The sequence below is a fragment of the Doryrhamphus excisus genome, linkage group LG6 (assembly GCF_037039965.1).
Source record: "Doryrhamphus excisus strain RoL-2023G ecotype Guam linkage group LG6, RoL_Dexc_Guam_v1.1, whole genome shotgun sequence".
Taxonomy (NCBI): Eukaryota; Metazoa; Chordata; class Actinopteri; order Syngnathiformes; family Syngnathidae; genus Doryrhamphus; species Doryrhamphus excisus.
Window position 1 is genome coordinate 20,313,014 of NC_136362.1, and position 20,055 is coordinate 20,333,068.

General features: G+C 40.0%; 1 protein-coding gene and 1 long non-coding RNA gene across 3 annotated transcripts in view; one reads left to right on the forward strand and one right to left on the reverse strand.

Annotated features, from left to right (window-relative positions):
* Nucleotides 1-20,055, reverse strand: part of pax3a (paired box 3a) — a 29,242-nt gene that overhangs the window by 3,786 nt on the left and 5,401 nt on the right. For both annotated transcript variants that reach the window (XM_058066749.2, XM_058066748.2), the window contains 4 exons: nt 7,531-7,730; nt 6,842-7,007; nt 4,933-5,156; nt 671-934 (listed from right to left, as the gene is read on the reverse strand). In XM_058066749.2, coding sequence (XP_057922732.1) covers nt 671-934; nt 4,933-5,156; nt 6,842-7,007; nt 7,531-7,730 — 854 coding nt within the window. The remainder of the gene's footprint in view (nt 1-670; nt 935-4,932; nt 5,157-6,841; nt 7,008-7,530; nt 7,731-20,055) is intronic.
* LOC144898637 (uncharacterized) lies at nt 11,511-12,985 on the forward strand. Its single transcript, XR_013627562.1, has 3 exons — nt 11,511-11,815; nt 12,337-12,412; nt 12,890-12,985. It is a non-coding gene; the product is annotated as an uncharacterized LOC144898637 (long non-coding RNA).

The window sequence follows — 20,055 nt, forward strand, 5'->3', positions numbered from 1 at the left end:
GACGAATGAGTTAAGAACGTGTATTACTGTACACAGTGTATTAACTCATTCAATACCAATGTTTATATATATTTTTTAGTAAAAAGAGGTGATGACACAACTACATACTAGTAGATGTCACTTTTACAGCAGTTTTGAGCCATAACAGCGGCCACAAGGTGACAGAAGTGCATTTGATGAGAGCTCGGCATGGAACATTTGCATGTAAAAACACAATAGACAGCAAGGAGGTCAAGGAAGAACATGGAGGAGTGTAGCATGCAGAAGGTTACGCATCGTAGGGATATTGTAACACATGCACACACACAGTTTAGTTCCAAATGTGAAAATTGTAAATACATGTAAAAACAGTGTATTTGTAAATAATCTTTCATTTGGTATGTTCCATGTTTAAATAGCCATAGAACACTATATTCTGTGTGCCTTAAAAAATCGGTCAAATTTGTCTCAAATGGCTGGTACTGAAGGGGTTGTCTTTTGAAAAATGGCTGGGATTTATTGAATGATTCACAAACAAAATGAAATAATTAGAAAATTAGAAAATAAATATAGAGTCCATGAGTTTGTTCTAAACTGTTTTAAATTTTAAATATCAAAATCCTTAGATTTTTAGAATGCAGCCCTCTGTGGAAAATGTTTTGCCTCATGTCTTTCTTCTGTGGAAACCTACCTTGCTCTGAGTGTACTGTCCATACTGGTAAGACGGGTGGTGGTCCACGGCGTAGGCTGGCGAGGTGTAGGAGGGCGGGCAATAAGACTGCGTGCTCGGCAGGGCGGGCATGCTGGACAGACCCGGTAAAGCCTCCAGTCGCTGGGAACCGTGACAGCTCGCAGCCATACCGCCATTCGGCTCTAAGCCCCCGGTCAGCGGGGAGAGAGCGAAGTCACTCTGGGGCTGATGAGGTACTCCTCCTGGGTTCAAAAGGCCCATCACCTGTGGGGGGAGACAGAAGGAAGGTGGGTGATTAGGAGAAAAGAATGAAAAGACATTCGATCAAATCCACTCGGGTGGGCTTGGTCGTCATTGTTCATTGTCAGACACACACTGGGCTCACCTAATACTTTCTTTTTATTCTGCTTCACTGACTGATGACCAAATAGACCTACAGTTTGTTTTATATAGATAGAAATCACTGGAAAATAAGTGGATGATGGAAACAATATGGTCACTAATACAAATAAATACAGTATACTAGTTATTGATAATGACAATAATATCAATTGCAGTAAAAACTACATATCTTGTGTGAATATGAATGCATGAAGTTATCGACTTGACAGCACCTGCATGTTTTGCCATGAGTTATTTCTTGAATTCAGTTGTTCTCACCTTCTTTGGCTCCATTTTGGGTTATTTTGCAGCCGTGAGCAATCAGAAAAGCAAATTCAACTCAAGAAATAATTCATGGTGAATAATTCATGGTGTGTCCGTGTTGATCTCGCTGGCGCAGTCAGTGTCGGTGAACGTACACTTAAATGTTCATTTATGTCTTTCATTCATCCTTTATATGTGTTTATATGCATTTGGAATTTTAAAAATATCATTGTACAACTATAAAAAACATGTTTGGTGATACCATTTTTGTCTTTTCAGAACAAATTAATTGTATTTGCGATGACAACACAAATATTTTTGTGGAAATTGTTATATAGCACTTTTAGTGCAATCGTGCTAACTAGAAATTAAACACCTACAAGCATTTAAAAATTGCTGAAGCAAACTTCTTGGCAATGTTTCATGTTACATTGTGCATCATAAAAACTCAAAATCTTTGTGCGACTTTTTTACTGAAAAATGCTGGTCCTATTCCATTTGTTTGTGAAGCAATTTTAGCATGATTGGACTAACTAAATAAAAACTAAAAGAGCGATGAAAACACATCTCCTTTGCAAAAATAGTAAAAAAAAAATAGCTGAAAATATGCCACTTTGAAGTATTTAAAATTTATGTTTGTGTCTGCCTTCAGACTGGTGCGTCTGTTCAAAGCAAGATACCCCTTGTTCACAATCTCTTGATGCCCCAAAATCACCGTGTCCTTGTGAGGCCTAGAGGCCAAAAGGGTACGTGGGAACGAGGGGTCAGTGTGTGTGTGTGTGTGTGTGTGTGTGTGTGTGTGTGTGTGTGTGTGTCGTCAATGTGTGGTACCCATACAACAGTACTAGTGTGTGTTGTTGTGTGTAGTCATTTTCTTAGCAGTTTTTGCTCTGATGTCTGGGCTGCAGTCGGTGTTGCTGGGGATACATCATGAACAGCTGCACGCAGGTTTGCGTGAGAAACAAAGTCATGAAATTGTCTTTTAAAAAAGGGGAGGGGAGGGGGTGGGGGGGTAACACAGCGAACAAGACTTCCAGAGAAAGAGTTACAGTCCGTGTAATGAAGAAAAGAGGTGAGAGAGTTGAATGGGAAGGCAACGGAAATAAAGTATGACAAAGATATAAATAAGGCAGTTTGATGCGTAAAACATGAGGCTTCCCACAGTGGCAGCCAACTGGCATTATGAACATACTGATGTGTCGTGTACAGTATAGTATGATAGTATGATATGATATGATATAGTATGATAGTAGATATCAATGAGCTGGCCTTACACATTTCAACACGCTGACACCGACAGTTAAGTAAGAAAATAAACAAGAGAATAAAAGACTTGAACTGGAACCATCCAACAGCAAAGAATGTTAAGAAAGGAATAAGTAAATATAATAATTATATCATAATTTATTTATGACTTTTCTGAATTTGAAGAAAATTATACAATAACATCATAATAAATGTTTATCAAATTAAATGACTATGTAATTATAGTGAGACATGATAAACAATGCATGTTTTTAATTAATACAATTTTTATAAAGCCTAAAATGCAATTTGCAAAATAAATTTGTAAAAAAAACAATTAAATATTATAGTTGATCACATTTTTATTATGATTACAGAAAATGTGAAAAAGATACTTAAGAGAAAAAGCGACTTGTGTTTCAACAAAGTAATCAAATAAGTACAATTATTTAAAAAAATATTTAAAGAAAAAACGTAATGACTAATAAATATAATAATAATAATAATAATAATAATAATAATAATAATAATAATAATAATAATAATAATAATAATAATAATAATAATAATAATAATAATAATAAAATATTATAGTTCATCACATTTTTATTATGATTACAGAAAATGTGAAAAAGATACTTATAACATACTTATAGATACTTAAAGATACTTATAAAGTGACTTATAATAATAATAATAATAATACAATAATGATAAATTATAAAAATATTTTGACACAAGTTAAACACTAGTATATCCCAATAAACATAATCTTAAATATAAAAACTATAATAATAAAATCTAACAAAATATGTTGAGTTATTTTTCAAGCCTTTCCTGTTATCTAATGATAATTTTAAATAATGAATCCCTTATCATGTTATGCAAATCAATCAGGAAACCTACACTAATATAATAATAAAATTCAATAACTTTAACTCTAACTTTATTTTTCTGAAGCGGTAAGGTTTGGAAATACGTCAACGGTTCTGCAGCCGCAGTTCGCAATGCCGTGTCTGTTTTGAGGTGGTTCCGGGGATTAGGTCTCAGGGGGGTGCAAATCCCAGCCGCTCGCTTCCTTGGTGAGAACGGATTGCTTTGGTATGCACCAGATCAGCAGAGGGATGTCGGGGACTCTTGCACCTAAAGTGGAAGACTCGCAGCGCTAACCCCTCCAACAAGAATCTCCCTCATCTAAAACCAACCTTTATCCATATCAGCTGCTAGGTCATGATATGACCATATCTGGAGTTAAGCGAACTTCTCAATCTTCTGATGGATGCAGAGTGGCGGGGAGTGAAGATCACTCGCAAAATTGGAGTTCCGATAAGCAAATAGGGGAGATTTAACAGAAAACGGTGCTGAGTTGGAAACTTTCGAATGTCTTCTGAATGTCATTGAATGTAATCACTCCTTCCTCTTTATTTAACCAAAATCAGCAAATTAATTATTCCTTAATCTGGAAAGGGCGCGAGTATGCATTCCAACAGCTGCAGTGAATACACAAATTAAAAGAAATTAGCCAACAAAGTGAATCATTTGCATAAATTACACACTGCGTTATAACAGGATAGAGTACTTCATTCGAATCAATTAAGAAGCTGTGTGATTGCAATTCCAGACTGACATTCCGGGAACTCCGTACCGCTGTAAGACCTTCTGATGAAGAGCTGCCCGCTAAAGGTTAATGCTGAAACCAGCCACTAGTCCACACAACCTTTGGCCTTTTTTATTGGCAGACCGGTCGCTCTGTGACCCTTTGAGTGCGCCACGTTCACTCTACGGGTCTCTAATTTTTCAGTTTCGGTACAAAAGCAACACCTTTCATGTGTATGACAAATGCATTGAGGACTTCATTTGGCCTCCATTCTTCATTTCAAAGGCAGCCATTATAATGCGAGGCACCTATCACTTCCTCCCAGTGCAGGCCATAATAAAGATACTTTAAATACATACATCCTCAGGCATTTTAGGTTAGTAACAAACCAGCCTGAGGCATTTCTTGTGTTTATCTGTGCCTGACAGGATGCAGAGATGCACTCCATCATGGGAATTAGTACCCAGCGTGCTTTGCATCTGGGCCCGGCCACCCTTTGTGGCGACTAAAAGCTCGTTTTCCGCCTGTTAGTCCATCTTCTGGCCCCGGTAGGGAGCCACTGATGGAGCCTGATGACTGTGTAATCGACCATAATTGTCTTTTCAGTTTTGATTTGTGTCATCGCATGGCATCCTTATATCTGCAGCCTTCCTCAAAGACTGACATTTGCCGCATTGCAAATTCATCAACCCGTCCGGATGAACACAAATGAAAAGCTACCTAACAAGGATCTCATCAATGTCAAGGCAATAACAAAGCAGCCGTGCAGACAAACCTGAGGTGAGAGGCTGTTGGCGATGGCGGCGGGGTTGACGGTGTTGGTGTGTCCGGTCGGGCCCACGAAGCCGTCCGAGTATCCTGAGAAGCCGTGGCGGCCGGAGGAGAGGCAGTATGCCGAGCTGCCGTCCTGAGAGCTGGACGATGAACTTAGGGCGCTCTGGTGTACAGAGGTGGGCGGCAGAGGCTGTGGCCGGTGGACCGTACTGGGCTGCTCGGTGGCTGTACGCATTAGAACAGAACCATTTACAAACATGCTTATGGCATGTATGAAAGATAACTTCAGGTACACCTGCACAATGTAATGAGGCTGTATGAAAATGTTGAAAAGATGATGTCATAATTGAACATTTGACAACATTAAACATTCACTAAACATTCAGTTTTTTTTTTACATCTTCACGACAAAAGTCAGAAAAAAAAAATTAGGACACCCCATCTGGATAACTGTACCTAACATTTTTGGCATCACTGTTCAAAATGCTTTATAAGACATGTGTGCATACATGAGAATCATATCTTACGGAGAATAGTTGCTATTTTTAATGCAATGAGGCTGTATGAAAATGTTGAAAAGATGATGTCATAATTGAACACTTGACAAATCCACTAAATTCCAGTGCAAATTTTACGTCCTTTTTTTTACATCTTTATGACAAAAGTCAGAAAAAAATTAGAAAAAAAAAGACAAAATTAGGACACCCCATCTGGATAACTGTACCTAACATTTTTGGCACCACCGTTCAAAATGCTTTATAAGACATGTGTGCATACATGATTTACAGAGAATAGTTGCTATTTTTAACCAATTTTCACCCTTTTTTAGATATATTTAAAAAAACTGCACCTCAGCTTTGTGATATACACTAGGAGAAAAAGCCTGTTATTAGTGTGATCTTTGGTCTGTGACCCCCCCATTTTTTATGTTTTTTTTTAATTTTCTTCTTAAATTATCTTTGTAGATTTTCTTTTTGTATTATATATTAGGACAGTATTCACATAATATTCAAACATTTTCCCTAAGCCAATTGTCTAAAAACTACAACTTTATTTGTTTTGTTTGTTAAATTCTATGCTAAAATGCTACAATTTTTCCTCATGATATTATGAGTTTAATCTTGTAAAATTCCTTCTTTTTTTCAGGTTTGAATCCAATTTTTTTGTCTTAATATTTTCACTTAATTCTTGGAAAATTCCTGAGGATTTTTATTGGTGGCGGCACGGCGGTCGAATTGTTAGCGCACAGACCTCAGAGCTAGGAGACCAGTGTTCAATTCCACCCTCGGCCATCTCTATGTAGAGTTTGCATGTTCTCCCCGTGCATGCGTGGGTTTTCTCCGGGTACTCCGGTTTCCTCCCACATTCCAAAAACATGCTAGGTTAATTGGCCACTCCAAATTGTCCATAGGTATGAATGTGAGTGTGAATGGTTGTTTGTCTATATGTGCCTTCGCCCCAAGACAGCTGGGATAGGCTCCAGCACCGCCGCAACGCTCGTGAGGTAAAGCGGTAGAAAATGAATGAATGAATTTTTATTGTTTGTTTTTTTTTGTATTCCAAATTGTAATTCTAACATGCTTTTATTTCCATTATATTTTGACTTCATTCTCATAATATTCTAGCTTTTCCCCAACTTTAATAGTTAGTAATATTAGTTTACTCTAATAAAGTTTATTCTTGTAAAATTGTGCCATTTTTTCCTCTTTTTGTGATTTTTTAAAGTTTATTGCAGATCTTACCATTTTTGTTGTTTTTTTTTCTTTTAGTTTTTCTGTTAAATTCTATTTTTAGAATGTGTATAGGCCGCAAATTGGACACCCCCGGCTTACACTAATGCACCATAAAGTATACACAACTCTAGTATTGAATCTGATGCAGGTGTGCCAGAGTGTACCATGCATACCCACCCTGAGCTATGGAGGTTGCGGGGTAGGGGCTCTCGGGCAGCTGATAGGGTTGCAGGCCCGACATGGCTGACGGAGGGAAACCGCCTGGGATGAGGTGGTTAAACGCCATCAGCTGATTGGCTCCCGCTTGCTTCCTCCAGCGTGCTCTTCTGTTGCTGAACCACACCTAAGAGAAGAAGAAGAAACACGCTTGCTGTGTTTATATATCAGATGACCTTGTTTTAAAAAAAAAAAAAAGTTGACTTTCACAGCACTATGTAAAGACCCTTCTGTGTCATTACAGGCAGCTGAACTGATAGAGATCTTAACATGTGGAGCGTGCAGTGAAACCACAGACATCTTTGTGTAGCGCGGCCAGTCAGAGGGTTCAAATAAAGCCAGAGGGCTGTTCCAGCTGTTAAAGCCTATATCAGCACACCATCTCAATGAGCCATCATGTATTTTGGGGATCTTTACATCGCCTATGACAAAAATAGGAAGCTGTCCTGACACACAGTGGGTGCAGTGTATGCGTCTGTCTGCATGTCTGGGGCGGGCGGCGGGTGGGGGGCTGGGATTGTGGAGGGTTGTGAGGGTTTAACACATGTCTAGGAGCGCTGTACGGAATGTGTGGCAACATCTCCAGGCATTTTAACACCCGCAGATCCGTGACAAGAGCAGCTCATCGCCTGACAGTCGAGATATCCAACCTGAACGCGAGCCTCGGTGAGTTTCGCCCTCTGAGCGAGCTCCTCCCTCGTGTAGATGTCAGGATAATGCGTGCGCTCGAAGGCCCGCTCCAGCTCCTCCAGCTGCTCCGCCGTGAAGGTGGTCCGACTGCGACGCTGCTTCCTCTTCAGCGGAAGGCCCGGCTCGGAGTCTACATCAGAGCCCTCGTCCGAGTGACTGGCTGGAAAACAAATAAAGTGTTACTTCAGGAGGCTCGCTAAGCTGCCACACAATAGCCAGCTCAGAGACAAAAGGTGTCAGTGAATGCAACACATGGTACAGAGCCACTTTAAATTGTCTTCTACTGCTTCTTTTAAACTCCTCTGTGGTTCCTGAAGGGATCAAAAGCCAGAGGCTGCTTGAACACGGATTAAAGAGGACTAGATCTCTCCGGGGGCTTCCATTCCCTGGGACACTGTGTCTCTCCTGGTCTTAGCCATGCTGTGCGCTATGCCGATAGGGTCCCAGAGTTAAGGGCACTTGGCTCTTTTGCAGGTGCTTCTTAATCTGTTTGTTCTGCTGAGGGCAGAGTGAGCGATGGAGGGATCGCTTTTGGGGTCTAATTCAGCAGAAGACGGGAATCAATGAAGGCCTGAAAGTAGAAGACGAGGACTATTGCCGAGTTCGGGGGGGGGGTTACCCATCTATTAAATAATGATTAGGCGCCGCAAACTGGCGTGACAGCCAGCTATTGTCCCCAATTACACGTATGCGGTCCCCCCTTCGCTTTCTCAGTCACAAACATGCATCTGCTACGTCTCGGCCTATGCAGGCTTTCGCTCAAAGAACACAGATGGACTCCAGAGAGAAAGAATCCACTCCCAAATCCATGAGGAGGGTTCATTGCACCTTTTCGACGTTGGAACACAAGAAGCGAGAGGTTAGAGCGAGCACCAGGACAGAGGCCGGTCTGTCTCCCCACTCTCCAGATGTAAAGCTTTAATTAAAAAGTGCCAAGTCAGACATAGAGGAAAGGGGGGGTAGAAGCGATCTCCCCTTGCCTCTGGAGCCTCCGGAGCCAAGCAGGAAATGTTTGCGCCGGTTGCTAGTGTGCGTCTGACCAGGCATTACACACGGCTTTGGGCCCCGGGAAGTCGCCGGCGCTCCGAACCGCCAGCACAGAAGATTTTGATGCTGAGAGGAGGTCTTTATTACATTTGTACAAAGGAGTGCCATGTGAGTGCCGGCATGGGGGCTCACACAGTCTGGATGCTTGAATCGTCTGTGTGGTTGGCGTTATGAAAACATCACTTGATACTCTTCAAACTTTTTGCAACGTCCCTTAATTGGCAGCAAACAAAAATTCTAAGGTAGATTATGGTAGCTCATATACACTCTTAAAAATACTGGGTTAAAAACAACCCAATCTGGGTTGTTTCCCAACCCAACGCTGGTTAAATATTGGACCAACCTCGCGTTGGGTTATTTTAACCCAACAAGTTGGGTTGGTTCTCTTAACCCAACAATTGGGTTGTACATTGGGTTGTTCATATGACCCAACGCTGGGTTCATATTGACTACACGGCTGGGTTATTTCAACCCAGCAAGTTGGGTTGCCAATATACCATATATATATATATATATATATATATATATATATATATATATATGAAGAGCTTGCAACCAAAAGGCGCTAAATCCAATTTTCACTAAGTTGCATGTTTTTCATGAGTTTAATAGACCTCTGTCATGTGTATCCAAATCACATATTTTGGTCTTGAAATCATTTTAAAAAATATGAAAAAAAGTGATACGAAATTTATGCTTTCAACCAAAAGGCGCTATTTCCATTTCAGATTTCAACCAAAAGGAGCTAAATCCCTTTCTTTATTCTTTATTCTGATTGGCCCAAGTTTCCCATCTATTGATAATCTGACCAATCAGAGAGAAGAATACAATTGGCACTGCACATACAGAAAGCCAGTATCAGTGCGCATCCTGTTTTGTTTGTGTACATTAAGTACATGTATGATAGTTACAGTATGTTATGCAATTCAGGAGAACACAAATTGTGTTTTTACAGTATTCTGTAACATGGAAGTTTTTTTTACACCATAAAAGGCCTGTCTCTACCTTGACACCAACTTTCATGAGAAACATTATTTTACTTGTACTAAAAAACATACAATGTAAAGAGTTTGTAATGAGATGATTTTTGTCACTGTCACCTTCATGGTGCAGTCAAATATGAGCACTGCTTTTAATAACATTTTTATTGTCTGCAAATTGTTATTTTTCATGTGTCGCTCTACTGCAGCCAACAGGTTGAATGCACCTGCAATGTATGACATGTCTTGTACCATTGTCTTGTATAATTGGGTATGTTGAGTTGTGTTAAAGCTGATCATCATGGAATGTGGATGATGTTAATGTGTGCTATAATATCTTAACAAAATTTTATCAGTAACAGTGTACTAGTGGTAGGTTATAACATTTTAATTAAAAATCATTGATTTTCTCGAAATCAGTCAAAATGGAGTTAGCGCCTTTTGGTTGCAAGCTCTTCATATATATATATATATATATATACATTTGTTATATTTGTTATATAACAACTCACAACATACAGTATATGTGTATACAGTGGACTATCGGTGGCTAACGGAAGCCCGCTAGCATGCAGCGGTCTTGCTTAAAAAAAACCCAGCACGCTCGTATTAATTCTATAACTTGATATCACATAAAATGGCAAATTGACGAGATAACTGACGTTGTCCTCATAACTATCACACATAGTGCATGTCTCTTGTAATTTCAACAACATAGTTTGGTTCCTACATAGCTCGCCAGCGAATGTGTTCGCTTGCCACTTTTGGAGGGAATGGAAGTTTGCTAAGGTTACTGATCGATTCCTAAAGCTAGTACTCAACTTACATTTTAACAACTTTATGAAGCTGATTATAAATATATAAATTCAATTCTACGGTAAAACAATAGTGGGAATGTAACAAACTTTGCTCCGTGCTGAAATTGGTCTCCTCAGATGAAATGTGCGGTCCGAATGAAGTAAGTTTGTGGGCGGTGCTTTTTTGCGCATGTCCAAAATTCTACCCAACGCTTTGGGTTGTCAATCACAACCCAGCAGCAAATAACTTAGCACCCAACAGAGATAACCCAGCGAATTGGGTTCTCAGAATACCCAATTCAATAAAAATTACCCAATTAAATGACCCAACAGGCTCAACCCAGCGGTTGGGTCAAAAAAATAACCCAGCATTTTTAAAGGTAAAAGGTCCTCATTGGCACAGTAACTCATGTTAACTGCAGAGTGGGGGTGGACCTCGCCTTCCTAGCCCCCCTATATTTCTCTCCCCCTCTCTTGTTCCTTGTTTTTATTATTAGAAACTGGAGAAAACACTCCGTCACAGACTGTCCCTTAATGGCGGATGACAGTGTTGCTTTTGTCATCCTCTCCTTTTCTCTTTTGCTCTCTTCCTCTCTTGCTCTGTGTCCTTCTTTTTTTTGTGGAAGTGATGTGGCCAAGTCTTTGTATCTTAGCAGGGAAAAGCCTGTGGCAGGGCTCTATTGGACCGATTACCACGGTCCATCTGTAGGACCCATCAGGGACGCCCGGGCCCGCATTCAGGGGCCTGTCACCTGCCCAGCAGGGAAGAGAGCGTGAGGGAGGGGGGGTTCAGTGGGGGAATGAAGGGTGGAAAAGAGGGGTGGGCCACAAAGGGGTCCAAGAAGGGCCACTGGGGGCTGCAGAGGGGCACAGCAGGGGATCACCCCTTCATCTCCTCCCTCGACTGCCTCGGGATCATTGGCTTTTTTTAAGGGGGGGATGGTGAAGTGAAAAAGGGGGTCGAGGCTGGTGCCACCTGAAGGTGCCCGGGAAGGCTTGCGTTGGGCGCCAAACTCTCTCTTTTGCTCTCGGAACGTGTCCACTCTCAAAGCAATCACCAGGCACACTGTCGCGAATTTGTTCCCACACATTCCCCACGGCAAGCAGCAGAAGAGGATACACTCTTAAAAATGCTGGGTTATTTTTTTGACCCAATCGCTGGGTTGAGCCTGTTGGGTCATTTAATTGGGTTATTTTTATTGAGTTGGGTATTCTGAGAACCCAATTCGCTGGGTTATCTCAGTTGGGTGCTGAGTTATTTGCTGCTGGGTTGTGATTTCCATTATATTGTGCTGGGTTATTTTGGACAACCCAAAGCGTTGGGTAGAATTTTGGACATGCGCAACAAAGCCCCGCCCACAAACTTACTTCGTTCGGACCCCACATTTCATCTGAGGAGACCAATTTCAGCACGGAGCAAGGTTTGTTACATTCCCACTATTGTTTTACCGTATAAATGTCTTTATATTATTATATAACGCTTCATAAACGTGTTAAAATGTAAGTTCGTGAAGCACTGTTGAGTACTAGCTTGAGGAATCGATCGGTAACCTTAGCAAACTTCCATTCCCTCCAAAAGTGGCAAGCGAACACATTCGCTGGCGAGCTATGTAGGAACCAAACTGTTGTTGAAATTACAAGAGACATGTGTGATAGTTATGAGGACAACGTCAGTTATCTCGTCAATTTGCCATTTTATGTGATATCAAGTTAAAGAATCTCGTGAATTAATACGAGCGTGCTGATGAACTGGTGTTTTTTTAAGCTAGACTGCTGCATGCTAGCGGGCTTCCGTTAGCCACCGATAGTCCACTGTATACTAATCAGTTTGGGCGCGAATTCGACGACAGTTTTGTAAGTTGCATATAAATGTTTGGACTACTGAATCTTATTTCATTTCATGGTATGTTTGTTCTTATGGACCCTCTTTGTGATGTTTCAGTTCGCTGAAAAGTATCTATGGATGAGTTTGTCAGTTCCAAATTGACTGAGTGGCAGCTACCGGGGCTGATTGAAAGGTAAGTCATCTTCATGCCTTCATTTTATGGGTATTGTTTTACAGTAGCTACTGTGCCTGCTATATGTTATAGACATAAGAAATGGCGGTGGGTCAGTCACTGTTGCTTGTACCAATACCCAAATTTTTAACAGGGTGAGCCATCTTGTGATTCCAATATATATTGCTGTTATATCAGCCTGCGAGTCAAAGTTTGCTCACCACTGCTGGAGACAATATTGACAAACCCTCTATGGTACACATTATGATCCCAATTGGTAAAAAAAATGTTTGGGGTGTGTTTTTGTGTTTTAATATAGACCAAGTAAACATAATCGAGACATTTTCTCAATATTATTTTAGGGTTGATTGCAATACGACAACACTGCACAGTAGTGGAACATATTGAAAACAGTTTTATCTAAAATTGTAATATATTATAATATTTAAAACTCATGTTCTCAACAATCTGGTAATGACACCCATAATTGTCCTACAGATGCCAGGGGAGAAGTTGCCCATGACGTTGCTGCCCATCCTGCTCCCTCCGCCTGTGTTTAAAAAGGGCAGGAAATTGGCCCGGGCGAGTATTCAGGAGGTGAAGAGAGCCTTCATCGATGTTAAGCTGGTAAGTAATTTACCTTTCAACAGAAATTAAAATGTAAATGAATTGTGACATGACTCCAGTTGTTCTTTTACACAGTTTTAAAGCAGGACTCTTTTTATGAGGAGCGACTTGAAAAGATTGTATTTCGTGGAATGTGTGACAGCGTAACATTTGGCTGTTTCTCATTTCATGAAGCACTATTCTTACAAGTTGGAACTTGGTGTAAGTTGTTACTCCATAGTGATGTGTGACGTATAAACCACAGACCAAACATTAGACTGGCCAAACCCCCTGAATAAATTGTTGAACACGCCATTGACTTTACAGGTGTCACACTTCTCCCCGTAGAATATACGTATATTGAAATAGCTTCAGTAGAGAGCTGATGACAATTGCTCTGCACTGCTAGAAATACTTACAAAATACTTACCTTTTTTTCTTTTCTCATCATAGGTCGGAGCTAACATGGTGGAATATTTGCAGCAGGCACAATCGCCTACCCATTTGTGCTGCTGCTCACAGAGCCTCTTGTTCTATGTATATATCACTCTCTCATAGCTGTCCCCCTCACCCGTTCTTAAAATGTAATTTTTTTGGACATAATTTGTTCATATGTGAAGGAAATGTTGTGAGTTGTTATATTTGTATGTTCTGGAAATGTAATATAAATATATTATATATAATAAATAAATATTTTATTGTTACATTGGTGTCATTGTAATATATTATTAATAATATTAGCATACAATAAAAATAAATAAATTATATATATATATATATATATATATATATATGGTATATTGGCAACCCAACTTGTTGGGTTGAAATAACCCAGCCGTGTAGTAAATATGAACCCAGCGTTGGGTCATATGAACAACCCAATGTACAACCCAATTGTTGGGTTAAGAGAACCAACCCAACTTGTTGGGTTAAAATAACCCAACGCGAGGTTGGTCCTATATTTAACCAGCGTTGGGTTGGGAAACAACCCAGATTGGGTTGTTTTTAACCCAGCATTTTTAAGAGTGTACTAAACACACAAAGGGAGGCCTCGCCCTCCTTACTTAAACACCCAAATCAAATTTTACGCTGGAGCTCAAGCTCTGGGGAGCTGAAAATACTTCATAGCCGCTCACAGTTTGGCTGCGGCTCCAACAAGAATCTTAATAGAAAGATAGATGATTACTCGCGGGGGCAGAAATTGAGCCTACAGCAGAATATCCTTAAAACGAGACATTTGCATTGGCTGCAACTTTGGAGTTTTTGGGGGTATGGTGGGTGAATTCAACAGGTTTATTAGTGTAGGGCATCAAAAAACAGGTGGATTATGCTAAGACTAACTCGAGCAACAGCACTGATAACGCCAAACATATTAACTCCTCAAGGTTAGGAGGATAGCTTCATATTCATATTTATTCATATTTATTTATTTAACAAGCCAATACAATACACTCATATGTGACTTTACTCATCTGTATACACCAGTCATTATTTGCACTATGACCCATTTATCATTACACTAAAATTAAAAAATATCTGCAATATGTCTGCTCCTGCATATGCTCCTGTGCAATACTATGTGTATATTTTGGATATCTTGTATTATTTATATATTTTGTATACTTTTTTTTTAACTTGACTACTACTGCACTGAAAGGAGAAGCTCTCCAATCTCGTTGTACATCTTGCATAATGACAATAAAGGCCATTCCATTCCATTCCATTCCATTCAGTTGCTTTAGTCACACATCCAATAGAAAAAGAAGAGGAAAGGACGCTCCAAAAGTTGCTTTTATAGGTTTGCAACAAATAAAATTATGTTACAAACTTCTAAAATAAAGTCAGGATTTATCCAAAAAAGAGCCCACATTGTCATCAATTTTTTGGGGGAAAAATCCAATAAAAATCCGCACATTTAATTTTTAATTGAAATAGTTGTATTGTATCACATGCAGTGAAATGTAGGCCTCCTCCGAATCCCGTCTAAGGATATGCATAATAAAGGTGACTATTATCCAAAACTGAAACTGAAACAAAAAAATACTGTGAATAACAATATAAAGTTGCAGCTAAACGGAATGGAACCCTTACTCATTTTTCTCAAATAACATAAAAATTGTTATATATATTATATATATATATTGTTATATTGTTATATGTATTTTTAGGGCTGTGAAATGATTAAATATTGTAATTAAATTGAGAATTTAAATATAATTAATTAATCATGATTAATCCTTTGCAACACTGTGTGAAATATGCCAATTGTTCCTGAATTTTATGAACATAACAATAAATGACAGGATGCAATTATACAGTATATATACATACGTATGTATTAACAGCTTCAAATAAACAGAAAATGTATATCAAGCTAAAAGATAACACGTTTTTTGGGCTAATATTTGTTTCTTTAAAGCCGCACAGTGCCCAAGTGGTTAGCATGTAGGCCACACCGTCGGGAGATCGTGCATGCGTGGGTTTTCTCCGGGTACTCGGGTTTCCTCCCACATTCCGAAAACATGCTAGGTTAATTAGCGACTCCAAATTGTCCATAGGTATGAATGTGAGTGTGAATGGTTGTTTGTCTATATGTGCCCTGTGATTGGCTGGCCACCAGTCCAGGGTGTGTCCCGCCTCTCGCCCGAAGACAGCTTGGATAGGCTCCAGCATACCCATGACCCTAGTAAGAATAAGCAGCATATAAAATGGATGGATGGATAGTTTCTTTAATAGTAGCAGAACATTTGAATTGTGTTGTGGTTGTGTTCAAAGGCACCACGTAATTTAAGATGAATTCACATTTAATTTCTCTTTTAGACCAATTTAGACCACACACACAGTACACACATAATGAAAACATTATAATGATGATGCATTCACAGACAAAGTGTCCATGTACTGATGCTGATGCGGACTAGTGATGTGTTTGTGGGTTGGCGATACAAATGTGTTGTTGGGATTCCACTGTTGTTGATATCTCCATGTCATAATAAAGTTATAAAAGAGTGTCAGACCCTGTGTGACTATGTGAGGGTACCAAACAGGGCACTAAAAAGTTTAACGTAATTCATTCATTCATTTTCTACCGCTTATCCTCACAAGGGTCGCAGGTATGCTGGAGCCTATCCCAGCTGTCTTCGGGCGAGAGGCGGGGTACACCCTGGACTGGTGGCCAGCCAATCACAGGGCACATATAGACAAACAACCATTCACACTCACATTCATACCTATGGACAATTTGGAGTGGCCAATTAACCTAGCATGTTTTTGGAATGTGGGAGGAAACCGGAGTACCCGGAGAAAACCCACGCATGCACGGGGAGAACTTGCAAACTCTACACAGGGTGGAATCGAACTCAGGTCTCCTAACCGTTTAGCCCTGTGTTCATTGTTTTTGCATAGTATAAAGCATTTTTATTTTTGCAGAATTTATATTTATTTATTTAAGATTTTTGAAGTACTGCGTATCAATCATGCAAATAACCAAAACATACATCAGAGAGTGTGAAACAGTTCTTAAAAGCAGCGACTAACAGAAGAAGTGTTAGCAAGGAGTGACGGGGGAGTGAAATCAGCAGTGATAGTGAGCATATGGGCCACTTTACAGCCTTGCCTCGGCCGGGGCCGGCTTGCCCTTCCTCCAAGGGCTCTTAATAGAGAAGGTAATTGAGCTGCTGACATGTGTTGGCAATGCAAAACAAAGGGCAGAAGAGACAAATGAACTAGTTATTTGCCCAGGGAAGTAGATCTGGCCCCTTTCAGAGCGCCGCTCATAGTGTGAGTGGGCACCCTGAATAAAATATTGGCAGGCCACTATAGAGTCAGTGCGAGCAGATGCATGGGAGGAAAAGAATAGTTAACTGACAGCTTATAGGCTCAGCTGGGGTTAACAGTTAAGGGGAGGGGGGGTAAAAAAAATGGGAGTGAGTGGGCTGCTCACTTGACTTGCTAAAGAGCCCCCAGGAACCTGCAGCTGCCTGGGAAAGCGGGGGGACTGTGATGATGATGGACATAAAAAGATGCAGTGAATGAGCCCCAACAAAGAACTTAGCGGGTGATGCGACATTGAATGATGCATCTCTGTCTGATATTGATGATAAAAAAAATCAGCAAATGGCACCGCATGGCCATTATACGCGCTCGGTGTGCGCCGCTTATTATTTAGTTCCACTTGTGGTGCAGTTAGGTGACAGTTTCACGGTGGTAGTTCTACCCTCGGGGCAGGGACAAAGCAGGCAGCAGACAACCCACGCGGGGATGCAGCAACAGGCTGCATGTTCCACTCAAACGGCCTGCTAACTAGCCTGCTTATGTTTGGGTTCCACCGGAGGTGTCCAAAGTCTGGCTCATTTTTAAAATGTTTTCCCACTTTCAGCTTTTCCGATCCATCACATGAATGGTCTTGACGGACACTCAAACACTGAACCCCGGGCCTCTGGGTGCACCACAAATATTAAACAATCATGTAAAATAAAACTAAATATGATTTTTGTGTGTTGTGTGTATACAAATATATGAAAAACGTCCAAACTAGTAAATCATTATGTAAAATATCAAAATAGGCTGTAATATGCATATGTTGGTTATCTTAGCCAGTCTTTTCATCTTAACATCTTAATACCGTGACCTACAATAGTTGGCCACTTTCAAGCTGAAATAACAAATAAAAATGATAATTTATCCTTATTAGGGTCAAGGGGGATGCTGGAGCCTATGCCAGCTGTCTTCAAGTACACCCTGGACTGGTGGCCAGCCAATCACAGGGCACATATAGTCAAACAACCATTCACACTCACATTCATGCATTAGGGTTTAGCTTGTTATGAGGACAAAATCGTGGCCAAAAATGTTTATAAAGACTTGAATTGAAGAATAAATAAAAAATTGTGCATTATTTACTACAATTCATTCAGACATAGCACATAATTCAGAATAAAAATAATAACATAGACGCAATATGAAGTAAAAACATGTTTATCTCTCTGACTACACATCAAAACGTAGTCGTCCTAAAAACAAACAACGTAGTTTCTACCTGTTTGTACTACCAAAATACACCCTTTGATCGTCCCCCTGAGGAGGCAAGTCATGCCGTGGTGCTTTTTCCTAAACATTATTCTAACCTCCTACATGGGGGCCTGATAGTTTTAACAGTCAAGTGACCCTCGCTTAGCCCCTGACCTTTTCACAGCTCCTGTGCAAAGATCGGTTCGCTTCTGACCCTCCTGAGTCCACTTCACCAACACTACATTCCCTTCTACCGGGACAGTTATTTATGATTTACACCATCACCATGTGTCTGACATAAAACAATGACCGCATGATTGATGAATTCCACAAGAATATTCCATTTAAAATGAACATTTATGCAGACTACTTTCATTTTCTGGGGCTCGAGGGTATTACAAGAATTGACATAAAGGAAATATACATAAATAGGAGTTGTGTTTGTGTGTGTTGATATAAATGGGAACTGAGTGGCAGACGGACAGGAAGTGACGTGGGCGGTTCAGAGTTGAGTTTTAGCTGCAGCAACAGTAGCCCGTGCTTTTATTAGAAATTAACATGCAAGATCATTCAAACCAGCAATAAAAGCCTGTTGTTCCGGCAGTCAAGTCTGGTGTTTGTGTCAATAACATTAACTCATTCAATACAAAGACATATTTATAAGTTTTTATAAACCCAAACATGCAATCTGAAGGAGTATTTATACGCATTGTAAGTTTTTTGTCAGCAGAAGTGCATTTGATGGATCATTTGCATGTACTGTATAAACCCACTGACAGAAAGGAGGAAGTGGAAGAGGATGGAGGAGTGTAGCGTGCAAAAGGTTATGCATTGCAGGGACATTTTAACACATACACAAAAGCACACACAGTTTAGTTGCAAGTATGAAAAAATGGAAATAGTTCCTGGTGTTGTTTGGGTTGTTTATTTTTTTAATATTGTTTATAGTTGTGGTATAGTTGTTTAAATATTTGAGCTGTCACAAAAGCAAAAAAATCTGTGTCAAAGTGAAAGTTACGCTTGAAATGTGTCTTTTCACAAAAAGCTGCCTTTTTTAGTCGGGAACTGATATTTTCCTGAGATACTGCTGATTACTAAAGAATAGCAAAAGGTAGAAAAGGTACTGAAGGGGTTGACTTTGAAAAATGGCTGAGATTGAATGAGTTAATTACACCTAGTGACCAGTGTGGAATACTACATATCATTCACAAGGTCTTTGAATGCATCTTTTGCATGCCTTGTATTTGTATTTTATTGCTTCATTTAGGCAAAAAGTAAGTAAAACTTGCATATTTTTAAAACTAAAAATAGGCCGTATTCAACCATGAAACAGCATTATTTATTCATGAATATATTTTAGACAAAATGTGAAGTCACAAAATTCAAACTGTAAAGCAGCGAATTTTACATAAACTGTAAATATAATATTCATCTAAAATCGCTTAAAGCTGAAAGTCTCCACGTTAGCCGTTTAACACAAAAAGAACTCCACATATGAAGGTGCTTGCTCTTTATGGACTTCATCCAAAAGGCATAACTCACACAATCGTCCCTATGCTGCTGGCGTGTCTATAATGTGCAATGTGCCAATGACCAAAAAAAAAAAAAGAGTGTGACCAAAAAAAAGAAAAAAAAAAGCTAAACAAAGTTAAGTGATTGACAACGCTGTCTGGCTTTAGTCAATTAACTATCCCATTGTGCTCTTCTTTGCAGAGTCTCCTCACCCCCCGACCCCCTTTTCTCTCTTCCCACTCCTTTATCCTCCCCATCACAGAGTTTTGCTTGGCTAATACTTCCAAGGAAATAAGAGGGTTCTTTTTCTACTGGGCCTCCTCTCCTTGACCTTCCATTGCTTCCATTGGCTTCTCTTTCAGCCACTTCACAGTGTCTCTGAGGTTAGAATGCCGAGTAGAGTACATCAGTGCTAAGGGGGCCGGCGCAGGGCAAGACCCCGCTCCATTACTTCAAAGTTGGCTTGAATTCATTAATTGTCCTTTGAATTAATATTGGGAGGATCACAATGCTGGTGCCAACGGAGAAAGAGGCTT